Raw genomic sequence first — 15479 nt, forward strand, 5'->3', positions numbered from 1 at the left:
AAAACTGAGTCAAACCATCTTGGGGAGGAAGGGGTTAATTTCACCTTAGAGTTTCACTGAGAGAAGTCAGAGCAGAAACTGAATGCAGGAAGCTAGAAGCAGGAACCAAAGCAGAGCCCAGGAAGGAACTTTCTCTCACTGGCTCACACACACACACACACACACACACACACACACACACGTGCTTGAAACAAGGTTTCTCTATGTATCCCTGACTAGGATTCCCTCTGTAGACCAGGCTGGCCTCAAACTCACAGATATCTGCCTGTCTCTGCCTCCCAAGTGCTGGGATTAAAGGTGTGTGTAAGGTGTACGGTTTTAGAAACAAAAGAACAGAGATAAGCAAGGTTTCTTGGTAGCAGCATTTTTCCCGGTTGGGTTCTGTTTTGCTAAAGACAAACAGATATTTGCGCGGCTCCTTTAAGGGAAGATTCCTGACTCAGCATAAGCGGCAAAAAACTGTATGGCTTTTAAATAACTCTGCTAACAATTTATTGGTGTGCATGAGAGATGGCGATGGCAGTGACCACATCTCCAAGCCTCTTGTCTTGACCCTTATACTCTACCTCTATTTTAGGGATTTACATGTATGTATATGTAAATAGTTATATTGTTTAAGTATTTGTTCTTGATTTACTCAGGGAAGTTTTAATCAGTCTTTTAGCTAAATTCCTGAGTATTACAGATTATCTTCACTCACATTTCCTGTACCTATGAGATTAGTCCGATATAGATGCTTAATCTTCAATCACTTCATAGACATGCAGAACATGGCATTTAAATGTTTTAATATTAGTACTCCATTGACATGAGACACTGTTGCTCCTGACAGCACTGTGCACTTTCCCAAAAATATGTTGGACACTGTTGTTGCTCCTGCTGGAGTTCATTCTTGACTCAGCTAATGGCCTGTTGGGCAAAGAATTGCCCCCACCTTGACCACTGATTTGGACATGCGGTCCTATGTGCTTGCAGGAGACAAATATAGAAGACTGCTTGACCTTGCCAAGTCAGGGTAAGACAGCCATTCTACCTCCCTGCTTTTGTTGTGGTCTGTCAAGTTCTCTTGGCCTTAGCCAAATCTGGGTGTACCACGTTGCTGTGAGACCTAGGGTGACTGTTCAGGTGGCTTGCTGTTTCTGTCCTTGCTGCACCTTTTGGAAGTTGTCCATCTGCACTTCCTGTCTACTCTAGTATTGTTAATTTCCTTCTCAGGTCTTGATGAGGTTGAAGATTAAACTATCACACTATTATTCTCTCTTCCTAGTTAGATATATTAGGTACTAGACTTATGTTTTCCAGCTTAGGACAACTCTATTGTAAACTCCATTATGCCCTCATCCTAGGACTAGATATGTAGGTCATTTTGTTCTCGATTTTCCTTTTCTTAGAGCATACTTGTTATTCACTGTTTTGTATATAGTTTTGTATTAAGCCTAAATCTTTTCTTTAGACTAAAAGGGGAATTGTAGTGAGATAGTCCTTTTGTGGCACTGGACACGCCCATTGGGGGTGGAGCCATGGGCGGAAGTGACCTGTGGAAGGAGGTCGGAGGGAGAGCCGGAAAATGCTCTTTTGCTGGCGTGACTCGGACAGGAGAGGATCGGGTTGAATTTTCTGGTGTTCATCTGTCTAGGTTGTAAGTTATTTCTCCCTGAATAAACATCTATTCAGCCTATTTGTTTATCCTGATCCTTATTTAGCCGTGATATCTGTGAGTCACCTGCCCTGGGTAGGCACATGCACCCACAGTGGATTGGGCCCTCCACATCAATCATTAATCAAGAAAATGCTCCACAGGCTTGACCACAGGCCAATCAGATGGTGGCTATTCCTCAGCTGAGGTTCCCTCTTTACAGGCAAGCTCGGGATTGTGGAGAGTTGACAAGAACTAACCAGCAGAGCAGAAATGGAGAGGGCTATGTTGTTGTTTGATGCAGCTGCTGGTGATGAAACATGGACCACAAAACTCAACAAAACCCATGTGGAGTTTATTGAGGAAAGGGAACAAAGGGAGGGGTAGGTATTGGCCTCCTGGGGACAGATGGAAGGGGAAGGGCAAGGAAGGTAGGAGGAGGAAGGAGGGGAAGAAAGGGAGGTGCTCCTTTAAAGGGAAAGCTTGCACATGAGTACAGCCATGTAATGCATGATGTAGCCAGGCAACACAGGGCCTTTTGAGCTGTCTAAGTATCTGCCTGAATGCCTGTGTGCATACCTTGCTAGTTGTCAGAGGCCAGGGTTGGCATAGTACCTGAATCCCTGTAGGCTATCCTTCCACACAGAGGCCAAGGGGCAGCTTTTCTTAACATGTGTCTTAGGGTTACTATTGCTGTGAAAAAACACCATGACCAAAGCAACCTAGGGAGGAAAAGTTTTATTTGGCTTACACTTCCACATCACTGTTCATCCTTGGAAGAAGTCAAGACAGGAACTCAAACAGGGCAAGAACCTGGAGGCAGGAAATGCTACTAAGACCACAGAGAGACATTGCTTGCTGGCTTGTTCCTCATGGCTTGCTCAGTCTCCTTTTCATATAGAACCCAAGACCACCAACCAGCCCAGGGATGTCCCCACCCACAATGGGCTGCCCTTATCTCCGACATCAATCACTAATTTAAAAAATACCTTACAGCTGGATCTTCTAGAGGCATGTTCTCAATTGGAGCTCCCTCCTTTCAGATAGCTTGTATCAAGTTGCCATAAAACTAGCCTGTACAGTGGAATGAAGGAAAAGAAGGAGGTTGTTTGTCTTTGTTTACTTTCTACTGCTGTGATAAACACCAAGACCAAAAGCAACTTGGGAAGGAGTGGGTGTAGTGGCTTACCTGCCCCAGTCACGCACAGTCCATAGGAAGGGAAGTCAGGGCATAAACCCAAGAGGCAGGAACTAAAGCAGGAAGCCATGGAGTAAAACTACCTTCTGGCTTGCTCAGCCTGCTTTTAATACAACCCAGGACCACCTGCTGAGGCATCGCACTATGCCCAGTCAACCAATCATTGATCAAGAAGATGTCCATCCCATAGACTCACCTACAGGCCAATCTGATGGAGGAATTTTCTTGGTTGAGGTTCCCTTTTCTCAGGTGACTCTAGCTTGTGTCAAGTTAACAAAAAACTCACTGACACAGGCAGCACTGTAAAAGATTCAAGTCTATAAAAGTATCTGGGCCCTCTTCTTCCAAGACTGGAGGTCTATAAGGTCTCCCTTTTCTACCTCTACCAGATGTCTTCGTTTACTTTTCTGCTCCTGTGATAAAACACTCCGACTAAAGCACCTTAAGGAAAAAAGGGGTTCTCTCTCTTTTTTTTTCCTTTTCTGTCTCTCTCTCTCTCTTTTTTGGTTTTGGTTTTTTTCAAAACAGGATTTCTGGAACTAGCTCTGTAGACCAGGCTGGGCTCAAACTCACAGAAATCAGCCTGCCTCTGTTTCCCCAGTGCTGGGATTAAAGGCATGGGCCACCACCGCCCGGCTGGAGAAAGGGTTTCTATTAACTCACAGTCTTCCTGTTCATCTGGTCAGGGGAGTCCAAGCAACATGAGCCTGAAACAGCTGATCGAATTACATTCATTGTCAGCAGACAGCATTGTATACATGCATGTGTGTCCTCAGTTTGCTTGCTCCATCCTTATACAGTTCAAGATTTCCCTGGTTAGGGAATGGTAACACTCACTGTGGGCTGGTTTCCTCACCTCAATGAGTATAGTTTAAATAATGCAATCACAGATGTGGCCAGGGGCCCATTTGCTAGATGATTCTAACATGATGTGTCAGGTAGATAGTGAACACGGATCATTATACCTGGAATCTTTGTCTTTTCCTTTTGTTTTATCATGTGGTCTTTTCCCACAACTGGGAATAAGAGACTGTGGGGTGCTCAGTCCTAAATGGAGCATCTAATACCACCCTTTCCCTCTCAGGGAAGACTGAGTCTTCCCTGAAAAAGGTTGTAACAGCCAGGGGTGGTGCATGACTGCAAGGAAACAGTGTTTGGGGGGGCACAACAGGGAAATTGCACATATGAACTTACAGGGGTTGTGACAGCAGGCACAAGGCCAGCGCAAAGTTCAGCCATCGTGGAGGGAGAAAGGTAGGGGAATCCCACTCCTACTACAAGAGATGCTAGGAGAGGTTGACCACTCTCCAGGAGGCACCACACTCAAGAGAATTTAGACAACAGAAACTGAACTCCATGATTTGAGAGAGAGGGAGATCATGAGCCAGAGAGCACAGCAAGTTGGGAAGATAGGGAGTGGGGGTGAGTATGATCAAAATACATTTTATGAAACTTTACAAAGTAATAAAATTATTAAAAAATTAAATTCATAAAATTGCTATGCGTATTTCCAACAGTTAGTTGATACTTTTCCTGTCCGAGAAACAAAACAAAAAGTATAGGACCTTCCTATGTAGTCACACCCCATCCCTGCCCCCCCCCCCCCCATACAGGTAGATGTTAGGAATACCTTCTCAAGAGTCAGTCTGGCAAGCTCGTCCATCAGGATTTACCGGTAGATGCTGCCATCTTGTGGCCATTTTCCTGCCACTGCACAAGCTCCTGGTTTAGCTCCATTAGTATCACCCCAACTCACCCGCCAGAGTTCCAGGGCTCCCAGACGAAATACTAAATATTTCTAATATTCCACAATAACTAGTTCTAATCCGTCTCTCCCAAGGTGACTCAAGTCACCTCTCCTAGCTGTATGCCGGCTCATCAGCTCCCCCAGAAATTCTGACTTATAGGGGACTCAGGCCCTTGAATCCTCTGTCCCTGTTCCATCCGTGAGACACTCCTTTACTTTCATCCTAGGCCTGCTTAGAGTCCGAAACCTTAGTAACTTGGATTACCACCATTCCTGGCTAATCTTCATCTCTAGGTGGAGAGTGTCCAGATCATTTTGTAAGGATATCACAGAAGACAGAGAAACTGTGTCACAGAGACCCCCCCCCCCAAGACACTCCCTGCTGGGGCTTGTGTAGCTTAATTATAGTATTTGGGAACTCACTGCGATGCCCCCTTTTTTTGTCACAGCTGCTGATATTTCTGTCCAGATGCTCTTTCCACTATCTCTCACCCAGCTGCTCCCAGGCTTGTCACCACCTAAAATCATTTCTGTTTCTGTCGAGGTAGTCTGCTAGCCTTTATAAGGACAGCTTCCAGGGTCACCAGATAACTGCGTGGGTAAGGGTTCAGGAACCTATGTGGTGGTTGGAGAGAACCAGCTATGCGGAGTTATTCTCTGACCTCCACACTGTGGCACATGTGCACACTAATACACATTACAGATAAATACATTTTTAAGAGAACGTTCTCGTCACAAGGTCTGGAATTCTAGATTGTTTTCATTTTTTTATGGATGTTAATTCACCACCATTTGGTTCCAATGGCGATATTTCTGTGATCCAACGTTATCTCACTGCTATTCCAATTTCATACCAGAGGAGGGTGCTTCTAGGTTGCCTGGAAAAAAAGTATTCCAAGCTCCCTGGGTTGCCGACAGAAACATCAGGAACATTCAGAGCTTTGCACCAGATCCTTCTTGGTTCTAACTGCATCGGTTTTCAGGCTTCACCTAGTGGTAGCTTTCTTATTGTCCCTGTGGCGCATTGACCCCACAGGGCAGAATGTGTTAACCACAGTACCCAGCAGGGCCAGGAGGTTCTGAGAACCTTTCCTTCACGCCAAAGTCCACACCAAGCCCTAGCGCCCCTATTCTGCTGTGGCTCAATGGCATCTGTGCAGTTTTGCCTTAGTGGAGACTTAGTCTCCACTACAAAGCTCCCCTCCCCGAATAGTGCTGCTTTTTTCACCCGGCCTTAAACCTCAGTCTAAAAAGGCCCCGGTTCTGTGAGCTATAGTTAATGGTGGCTTGGGAGGCCCCTTTGTCCCAGTAGTTTGTCCTCCCTGTTTTCTCACGATGCCAGCCACTGGGCTTCACAAGTCTGTCCTCTCCATCTCACTAGTCGCAGACAATCTGTCTCTCTCCCCATGCCTCACTTCCAGGACATGTCCATCTGCCTGTCAGATCAATAAATTCTCCTTGCATTTTAAGACCACAGCTTCTGGGGCCTAGAAATTCACTGAATGTGGCTGTCTCTGGTCTTGACAGCCCAGGTAGTGAATGCGGAGGTGTATACACACTTGTGCCCTGCCTCCCTACAAGACCATAGACACACCGGAGACACATGATTTCCCTTTTCTTATTAACTTCTCACCTCAGACCTGCCTCACATGCTCTCCACACTGAGATGGCCCCAGCGCCATCTCTGGAGACACTCCGTTAATGTAAGATGAGGGTCTTACCACTAGGTGGCACCACCCTTAAGTGTGTGGTGGGCACCATGATCCTCCAAACTCAAGGAGCTAGAGGCAACAAGGACTGGGAACTCCCAACCAGACCCAACTCACAGGGTGAGGCTGAGATCTACAGGGTTATGGGGACCAATTTAAATGGAGGTAACTATCAGTCATGAAAAATAAAATGTGACCCCTCTGCCACCTGCTGGGAGAACACACAATGTCCTGTGGGAATGCTGCCACCCTCCTTAGATGGAGTATTCTCTGGGTGGTAAACTGCTCAGCTGTGCCTTGTACCCAGCCACACAATCCCAGTGTGTTCATGTCATGCATTCTGCCTGTACAGCATCCTCACACCACAGGTTGACACACTGATCTGATCCCCTTTCTCCACCCTCAGTTGGGGCACATCCTTGTGAAAGGTGAGGCAAATGGGTGCTGGCCTTAGTCCATCATCCCTCCCACCTAGGCTCTGAGCTTTAGGTCTTGAGTGGTGAGCAGGGTGAGGTCCAGGCTCTTCATGAGGACCTAACTTGCTGTGCAACTGTGAGAAAGCCCATTTTCTCTTCTGTAAGGTGAGGTTGTTGAGCTGGATCAAGGGTTGAAGCTCTGAATTGCTATGGAATTATGGGAAGAACAAAACAGTCACACCCAACTGCCATTAAAAGACACCAAGAACACATCAGACCAGGACCTGGATTTTTTTTTTTTTAATTAGACTAAGAAATATAATTTATTTCATAAAAATTAATCTCATTACAAGAGGAATGCTAAAGACTATTTACAGGTTGTTTACAGAATGAATGGGTGGGGCTGGGATCATCCCCACATATTGGAATCCAGGGTCATGGAGCCATGTTCACACCCCTGCATCCAAGCTCCCAGCCACTTCTCAGATACCTGGGAGCTTCAAGATGGGGTCCAGAGGGCCCTGGAAGATCAGGGATGAGGAGGGGCCCCATCCCTCAGGAGGTGTCTGGCCAGAGCACAGAATCATGGGCCCCATAAGAGAGGGCAGGAGAGGCACATAGGAGATACACTGACTGACCCTGTGACTCGGGGGCAGCCAACAGGTGTACCCACCTCCAGTGGCACAATCCTGGGCACAGAGGCCATGTCCACATGCGGGAACAGATATGTGCATTCTGGGAGGGGTGCCCTGATGTGCCCAAGTTGAAAAGCACAGGTACACACACACAAACACACAAACACACACACACACACACACACACACACACACACACACACTTGTAAACACACACATACCCAAGATGACAAACAAATACCCTGCAGGACCCAGCAAGACCAAGCTGGTCAGAAGGGGAAAACGAGGCTCCAGATCACTGAAGGCAGGAGTGGAAAACCCAACCCCAACCCAAGAGCCCTGGCTCAGCCCACAGTTGGCATTACCTGGGTTGCTGCTACCAAACTGTCCACTTGAAGTCCTATTCCAGGCTCTAGCTAACTGGGACCTATTTGCCAAGTGTTCCTATCAGGGCCCACAGACCACAATCAGCTTCTCTCTACTTGATTCCCCTCTGAAGCCCAGAAAAGTGAGAGTCCCCCACCAAGAGGCCTCACAGAGCTTCCAGGATAAAAAGGACAGGAGAGCTCAGAGAAGGTGGTTATATGCCCAAAGTCACACAGCACAACTAGAACTTGGTCTCTGGTCTTCTGACTCCCATAAGGGACAGAGGCCCTTTCTGTGCATGGGCCAACAGTGACCAGCAAGAACATGCCCACAGGGAGGGGCATCTTTGGCAGGAAGAGCCACTGTGTGAGGCAGCTTTCACCTAGGTGCAAGGACATCTTGGTCTCAATCTCGGAGCCCCACCTCAGGAGCGGCAGTGGAGAAGCCAGGACACAGACACTTTCTGCGTCTATGACCATGAAATCTGCTTCCCCTTGTAAGTCCCAACTTTCAAAGCCCAGGACATGCCCAGTCTCCATAGCTACCTTCATATCTCCTGACCCTAGCAGGAGAGCAAGCGGGGTGAACCAAGAACTAGAGGTGCAGGGTGGGTGCAGTGCCCACCTAGACACAAAGCCATCCAGCCTCAGAGGGAACCTGGAGGCCCCCTCCCTCTCTGCAGGAGCCTCGCCTCTGGGCTACATTACTAGACCAGGAATCACTAGGGCAAGAGACCTGAACTGTCTCCCCAGGTCACGGCCAGCCTGGGCCTCCAAGCGGATTCTCTGAAACCCAGGAGGCCACAGGGGCACCTGCCTGGGGCTCTGCAGGGTGGGAGGAGCACCGGGGCCCAGCTTCTGCTTGCATTTTTAGAACTCAGCATCATGGCTGAAACCCCACACAGCTGGGGAAACTGAGGCATTGTCAGAATCTAGTCCACAATGGGTTCAAGAGTAGCAAAGCACTTCCCTGTCCACACCTAGGCATGCACACATATGTGCACACATGTGGCCAAGAATGCACTTGCCTGTGGCCCAAGTCACAAGCATACCTACCCACCTACCCATCTTTAAACACACTGGAGAATAAAAGTGCCCCGACCCCTCTTTTTTCTATTCTTACTTTTTTGTTTGATTTTTCTTAAAAAGGACCTATCCAAGGAGCTGGATAATAAATCATTTTCGTTTCCTAAGAAACTGGGCTTTTTTTTTTCCTTGTGGTTTTTTGCTCAGAGTTCTGAAGCTTTCTTTCTCTCTCTTGTTGACTGGAGCCAGCAGTTAGTCTGAACTCAACTCAACCTTTCAAAGAGGACCCAGGACAGGAGAGAGGTCCCTAGCCAGGGATGATACGAACACAGAATTGAAACCTGTGGGCCACCAAAGTCACAGGGCTGAGGGTGCTGGGTTGTGACAGGGGAAAGCCTCTGGCCTTAGGCTGCCCCAGAGGCCTCAGTCCATCCCAGTATGAGCCAGGAGACGGTGGGGCAGAGGATCCCGGCCTCTCAGCAGTAGAGCAAAGAGGTTTTCTAAGGCTGGTGGTGGTCTGAGGGTGTGGCAGGGAGAGGAGGTGAGGGACCATTCCAGCTGTGAGCCAGGGATGGCAGAGGCTGGACACCCCCCACGGTGAGGACACGGTGAGGCTGCTAAGCCACCTTGTACTGACTCATACTGGTCTCCACTGGCCCATGGTCACAAGCACTCAGCAATCCCCGTCAGTAGTCATGGCAACCAGCATCTCACTTTTGCCCATCTCCTCCAAGGCACTGGCCAGGCTGTTGAGGTCCCCATCATCTTGCTGCTGAGCTTCCCAGAGGTCCAAGATTACACCAGTGGGACTAGTTTTGGTGGCAAAGTAATTCAGGTACCTGTGGCAAGGAAAGAGTAAAGTTAGCTCCCCTGAGGTGATCAGCCTGTGAGCTGAGAAGATCTGGGTGGTGGGAAGTGTGGGCTCCAGAGCCTTGGGTCTGATCCCATCTCCTCTGACTGTAGGCTGTGCAGCTCTATGCAAATCAGTGTACCCTCTAAGACTCATCCCCTCTCCAAATAGGAATGAGATCAGCTATCTCCTGTTAAGAGTCTGGGAATGCAGTAATCCTGAGAAGACTCACGGCTGGACGGCTGGACTTCCTACAAGCAGTGTTTAGAGGTGGGCTTTGAGCAAGTGCCTGGGTCATTCATCTACATTCATCAAAGATAAACCCACGGAGGGGCTCAACATCTGAATAAGGGCTGACAGGACAGTTCCATTGGTGAATGTGAACACGGAGTTCAATCCTGGAACCAACATAAAAGTCATATGCATAGCACAAATGCCTATAATCCTAGTGTTCTCTGGGCATCCCACTCGATGGGAAATAGAGACAGGGAGAAGCTTCTGGGCTAGCCTGGCACACACAGCAGAACAAGGAGACCCCATCTTAAACAAGGTGGAAGGAGCAACCTGACACCTGAGGTTGTTCCCTGGCTCCATGCAAAGTGCGCTACATGCATGCACACATTCTAAACACATGTATGTGACATCTAAATAGATGGTTGGCCACAGGTGGACCTGTGGAAGGTGGGGCACGTCTTGCCCTGGCCCTTCCAGTCTACTTCTGAGGTAGCCTCCTGCCACACTGGTCAGATCTGCTCTGATGTACAGCAGTGGCAAAGGCTGAGTGGGAACCAAACCTTCTGGAACTGTGGACCAAGATCCATCTTTACCCCCTTTAAAGTGCCCGACCAACTCCACAGAGAGGAAGAGTTGTCTCCTGCATCTCCTCACACTGCTGGTGAGGTCCATGCTCACCCAAAGCACCCTCTCATCTTGTTCATCACTACCATCAAAAGATGCTGGGACCTTGAGAGATCTTCCTGGCTGGCATGCCACACTCACCCTGACGTTCACTTTCATTCTGGGCCTGATCCTGCAGCACGAGCTCCTCTGAGAATAGGAGCATGGTCTCACTGATCTTTCTAAGCCCCTCCCATTTCTAGTAACCAAGTCAGGCATGGTGGTGGCGCATGCCTTTAATCCCAGCACTCGGGAGGCAGAGGCAGGTGGATCTCTGTGAGTGGCCAGCCTGGTCCACGAAGCAAGTTCTAGGACAGCCAGGGCTATACAGAGAAACCCTGTCTCAAAAAACCCAAAATAATAATAATGTTTAACACATGCGCTTGTGTGTGTGTGTGTGTGTGTGTAGGTCAAAGGACAATCTCCTGTGTTATCCTCAGGAACATCATCCAACTCATTTGAGGCAGGGTCTCTCATTGAACTGGAGCTCACTGTTCAGTTAGACTGGCTGGAATGCTTATCTCGGGAATCTTCTGCCTCCCTCTCCTCAGTGCTGGGATTTACATGTGTGTCAGCACAGCTCCTTTTCATGTGTTCATCAGGTCCTTATGCTTACACAGCCAAGTGCTTCACTGACTGAGCCAGCTTTTCTACCTGCTTAAGGCCAGTGGGTAAAAATTTCTAGTAAGTGACTATTTAACACCTTTGCCACATATATCTGGCATTCAGAGTTCCCCAAAAGAGCCTGGGCATCGAGGCACTGGTGACCACGGCTACCTGGTATCAGGGCTGCATCTACCCTTGTATAGGCACGAAAGTATTTGCCTATACTGTGGAAGAACAGGGCTTAGAGAGTGGTGGCAGTCACTTAAAGGGAGAGTGGGCAGAGTGACAGTGACCTCAGACTCAGTGTGTACAAACCCAGCTGTGGATCTGTCACCGATTGTGGCACAAGGGGAACTGATCTGGGAACTGACCTTGGTCTGCTGGGATATGCACCCCGCTTCCCTGCCAGACCTTGGGGACAGAAGCAACAGGGGTGACTGGCTTGGGATACTCACCGGTCCATCGACAGTTTCTGTGCCAACAGCCGCCAATCGTTGCCCCGTGAGCTAGGGGCATCAAGGCTGTTGCAGATCTTCTGGCGGATGGACAGTGGTATCTTGAAGGCATAGGGTCCCAGCTGGGTGGTGACAACATTGCCAGGAGCAGAGCAGAGTGCATCCAGGGAGCCAGCAGGTGTCTGGAAGGGTAGGGAAGGGAATGAAAAAGCCAGTATTACAGGACAGGAGCTCATCCAGTCTCCCTGCCTGGATATCAGCTTAAGGATTGAGGTTGTAGCTTAATTGGTAGAGTGCTTACCTAGCACCTATGATGCCCTGGGCTCTAGATTCACCTTTGTCTCCTCTATGTTCTCTCTACCCACTCACTTCTGCAGGGCAAGGATTGCTCTGTGCCCCATGTCAGGTATGATCAGCTTATGGTCATCCCTGGGCACATGCTGACTTAGCTTTGGGAGGAGGAAGCCCCAGGAGTCATGGCCATGGCCTAGACCATGAAGAACAGTTTTGCTACAGGTGGAGAAAAATCTAAAGAGGACCTGGGGCAGAGCTGGCTTGAGACCTGTGTTGAGTGCTTTCTACTATACTGGTTATCTTAGGGGTCCTGGCTTTGTCTAAAGCTCAGTTTGGAGTTAATGGCTGAGAGCCTCAGGCCAGTCCTTACCTTGGCCGGGTTCAAAGTCAGCCTTGCCTGGTGGCCAAGTATAGGATACTGATACTCCCTTGCCTAAGACCTTTTTATTTTATTTTTGAGACAGGGCCTCAAGTAGCCCAAGCTGTCCTCAAACTCACAATGTAGCTGAAGACATCTTGGATCCTCTTGCCTCCAAGTGCTGGGATTACAGATGTACACCATGCCTGGTGTAGGGTGTGGCAGAGACTAAGACACCATGCGTGCTTATGAAAGCACTGACAAGTGAACTACAGCCCTAGCTGAGAGACTCCCATCTTCTACACGGGGACCACCATAACCCTCTCCACAAGGGTGTGACAACTTGATATGGTAATGTATGTCATGTGAACAGTGCTCAGTAAGTGATGGTTGCTTGCTCAAGGTGACCCAGTCCCTGCTGTGACTTGGGAGGTGAAGAGGAGTCTTCACGGGAGATGCTGGGGAATGAGGCGTGTGTGCCCGAGCCTCAGTCCCCTGGGCTGTCACTGACTCTCACCTCGGCCAGTGTGGTGTGCAGCTGGAAGATCTGGCCTTCCCCTTCCACCTGCCGCACGCAGACCTTACAGGTGAACTCAGTGGAAGCCAGGCTGTGCCTCTCCAGGGTGAAAGTGCAGTGCAGGGCTTTCTGGCTGCCATTCCAGATGTGGTAGAAGGGAATCTCCTGCAGGAGAGACAGGGTCAGTGCTGCAGGTGAGCCAGCCTGGGCATTTGCCAGAAGTAGGAGGGCTGGGCCTCCCAGGGGTAATTCAGGCCTCTCTATGAGATGGTTTTAGAGTAGAGTGGTTCTGGGAGGGAGCTGAGAAATGGGAGGGAGGGGAAGACACAGTGTGTGCATGTGTGTATGTCAGAGTGTATATGCAAGCAGGAGCATGGAGCACCTAGGGCCTCAAGGGTGGCACATATTGCAAGATGGAACAGAGAAACACGGGTACCAGAGATAAGCGGAATCAGCCTGCGAGGCTCGTATTTGTTTAGATGGGTTCAGCCCCAGACCAACAATTTGAAGTATAAAGGGCCTGAGGGGGGATGTGGAGGTGATGAGCATGGGTAGGAGGTGCAAGAGGGGCTAGAGACGTGGCTGTCAGTTGGGGTTGGGCCTGAAGATGGCTGGAAGCATGGAGGACGACAGAGTGGGGAGAAGGACAGGAATGAGAGATCTGGGAAACAGTGCTTGCTTCACTACAAAGGATGGAGTAGTGGCTCCTCCCTGCCCCTCTACAGATCCAGTGCTTACCTGGTACTTGGCCAGTAGCTTGCTCCTCCAGTGGGCATGGGGGATGTCGTGGAGGGAGAGGCGCAGGTTGTGGTAACTATCCTTAAAGAGCAAAGGCTTGGGCTCTTCTACCAAGTAGCCTCCCAGAGTCCGCTCCAGCTCCAGCACCTCCTGTTGATGGGGCAGTGGGAGGGACTTGTTACCCTTGGCCCACGGGTCTTTTATACTGCAAGTTGCTAGTCTGCGGCCAGGCCCAACTGATCCAGTTAAAAAGAAGGTGTTTCAGATGAACGGATGGGCAGATACACGAGTGGATGAATGGAAAATGAGTGGGTGGATGGATAATGTAGATAGATAGATGACAGATAGATGACTAGACAGACAGACAGGCAGGCTTCCAGGCTATGCTAGAGAAACAGATAATTGACAAACTGGATAGATGATATATGGGTGGACATATAGAGGGATAAACAGATGAATACAGGTAACAGGAACTTAAGAATTAGACACATGTAGGGATGGGTTGGACATACAGGTAGGATACTGACTGAGTATATGACTAGGTGAACACAGAGAATGGATGAGATGGATGGACAGACAGACAAATGATTGAATGGATCACTGGTTGGATTGTGGGTTAACAGATAAATATTCAAATGAGTGGGTATATGACTAGAAGAGTATTTGGAAGGAAAGATACATTAGTGAAGGGACAGATAGTAGCTGGATGGCCATGTAGGCTGTTTACCAAGTGTATTGGTAAGATGAATAAAACGGTAGTGAGTGGGAAGGAAGGGTGAGTAGATGGGCTTGAACAAGGAAAGAATACAATCAGGTCCAGACTCTGACAATTTCCCTGTTGACCTTCACACCACCCTTTGGCCAGGATGAACACTAGCCAGCTCCAATGCCACCAGAACCAGCTGCAGGAGATTGCCAGTAGTGCCCCCACCCCTTTTGGAGGCCTCTTGGAATGTCAGGGTAGTACAGTCCCCACAGGGACTGTCCCTTCTCCCACAAGGCATTTTCATCTATGTTGCATCAGTCCCCAGCACAGAGCCTGAGAAAACCACATGCAACTCAGAGACAGCGTGACTAGGAGAGACCCTAACTCAGGGCTGGGGGGAGGCATTTGGTCTGTCCGGTCTGTCAGAAAGAACCATGAGGCTTCTCAGAGTACTGGAAGGATGGAGAAGACAGCCAACTCATATCCTCTAGTATCATGCTAGGATGACCTAGGAATGGGGACAGGATTCGGAGAGGAAGGGACAGTGGCATTGAGACAGTATGACAGAGGGTGCCTACATAGGTTGGCATATCTGCCGACATTATTCCCTTCCATCTCTGTGCAACATCTCCTCACCTGCCCTTGCCTCTCCCTCATTTCTGGTCTCTACTGGCTTTGCTTTGTGTCTGCTGGAAGCCTGGGCTATTCTCACTGGTCTATCCTACTGACCGACCACAAGGCCCAACCTCATCTTCTGGCCACTGCCACTGCCTGCCATCTGGAACTTGGCCCCACCTTTCCAAGTGGCCTTTGCCTCTTGTTTACCAACACACATACACACACACACACACACATACACACACACACCCCTTTCGTTCTACAGAGCAACTGTGAACTGGGTCTGCTACAGCTGGGCCCCTTGCCACTGGACAGCATCCCAGTTACTAAGCATAACCCGAGCTTACTAAACAAGCAGCCTGCTTCTCCAGCCCTCCCTCTCACTTACATGGTTACACAGACACACACCCTACACTGTCCACACATGCTGAGCTGCACACCTGTCTCAGCAGAAAGTCATTCTGCCTGTTGGACATGTCCTTCCTCTCTCCTCTACCCAGAGTGACATCTTGCTGTCTAGGGCTTAGGTCTGAGGTGCACTTTCTCAAACTCCTCTGAGATTTCATGGTCTGTCCCCCAGTCAGGAGCTGTGGCCTCCTCGTTCCCTGTCTGATGGAAGCAAGTGACTATGATGGAAGGCTGGTGCCAGAGAGAAACCTGGCAGGGACTGTGCGCCCTGATGGGCTAGCCTTTTGCCCCTGCATGCTC

At 49.2% G+C, this 15479-nt stretch overlaps 1 protein-coding gene across 2 annotated transcripts in view; it reads right to left on the reverse strand.

Annotated features, from left to right (window-relative positions):
* Positions 1-8950: 8950 nt before the first annotated feature.
* The window catches only part of Unc5b (unc-5 netrin receptor B), a 62140-nt gene continuing 55611 nt past the window's right edge, over positions 8951-15479 (reverse strand). For both annotated transcript variants that reach the window (XM_051186743.1, XM_051186741.1), the window contains 4 exons: positions 13448-13597; positions 12710-12874; positions 11541-11722; positions 8951-9571 (listed from right to left, as the gene is read on the reverse strand). In XM_051186743.1, coding sequence (XP_051042700.1) covers positions 9406-9571; positions 11541-11722; positions 12710-12874; positions 13448-13597 — 663 coding nt within the window. In that variant the 3' untranslated portion in view covers positions 8951-9405. The remainder of the gene's footprint in view (positions 9572-11540; positions 11723-12709; positions 12875-13447; positions 13598-15479) is intronic.

This window comes from Phodopus roborovskii, unplaced genomic scaffold, assembly GCF_943737965.1.
Source record: "Phodopus roborovskii unplaced genomic scaffold, PHOROB, whole genome shotgun sequence".
In the NCBI taxonomy this organism is placed as follows: Eukaryota; Metazoa; Chordata; class Mammalia; order Rodentia; family Cricetidae; genus Phodopus; species Phodopus roborovskii.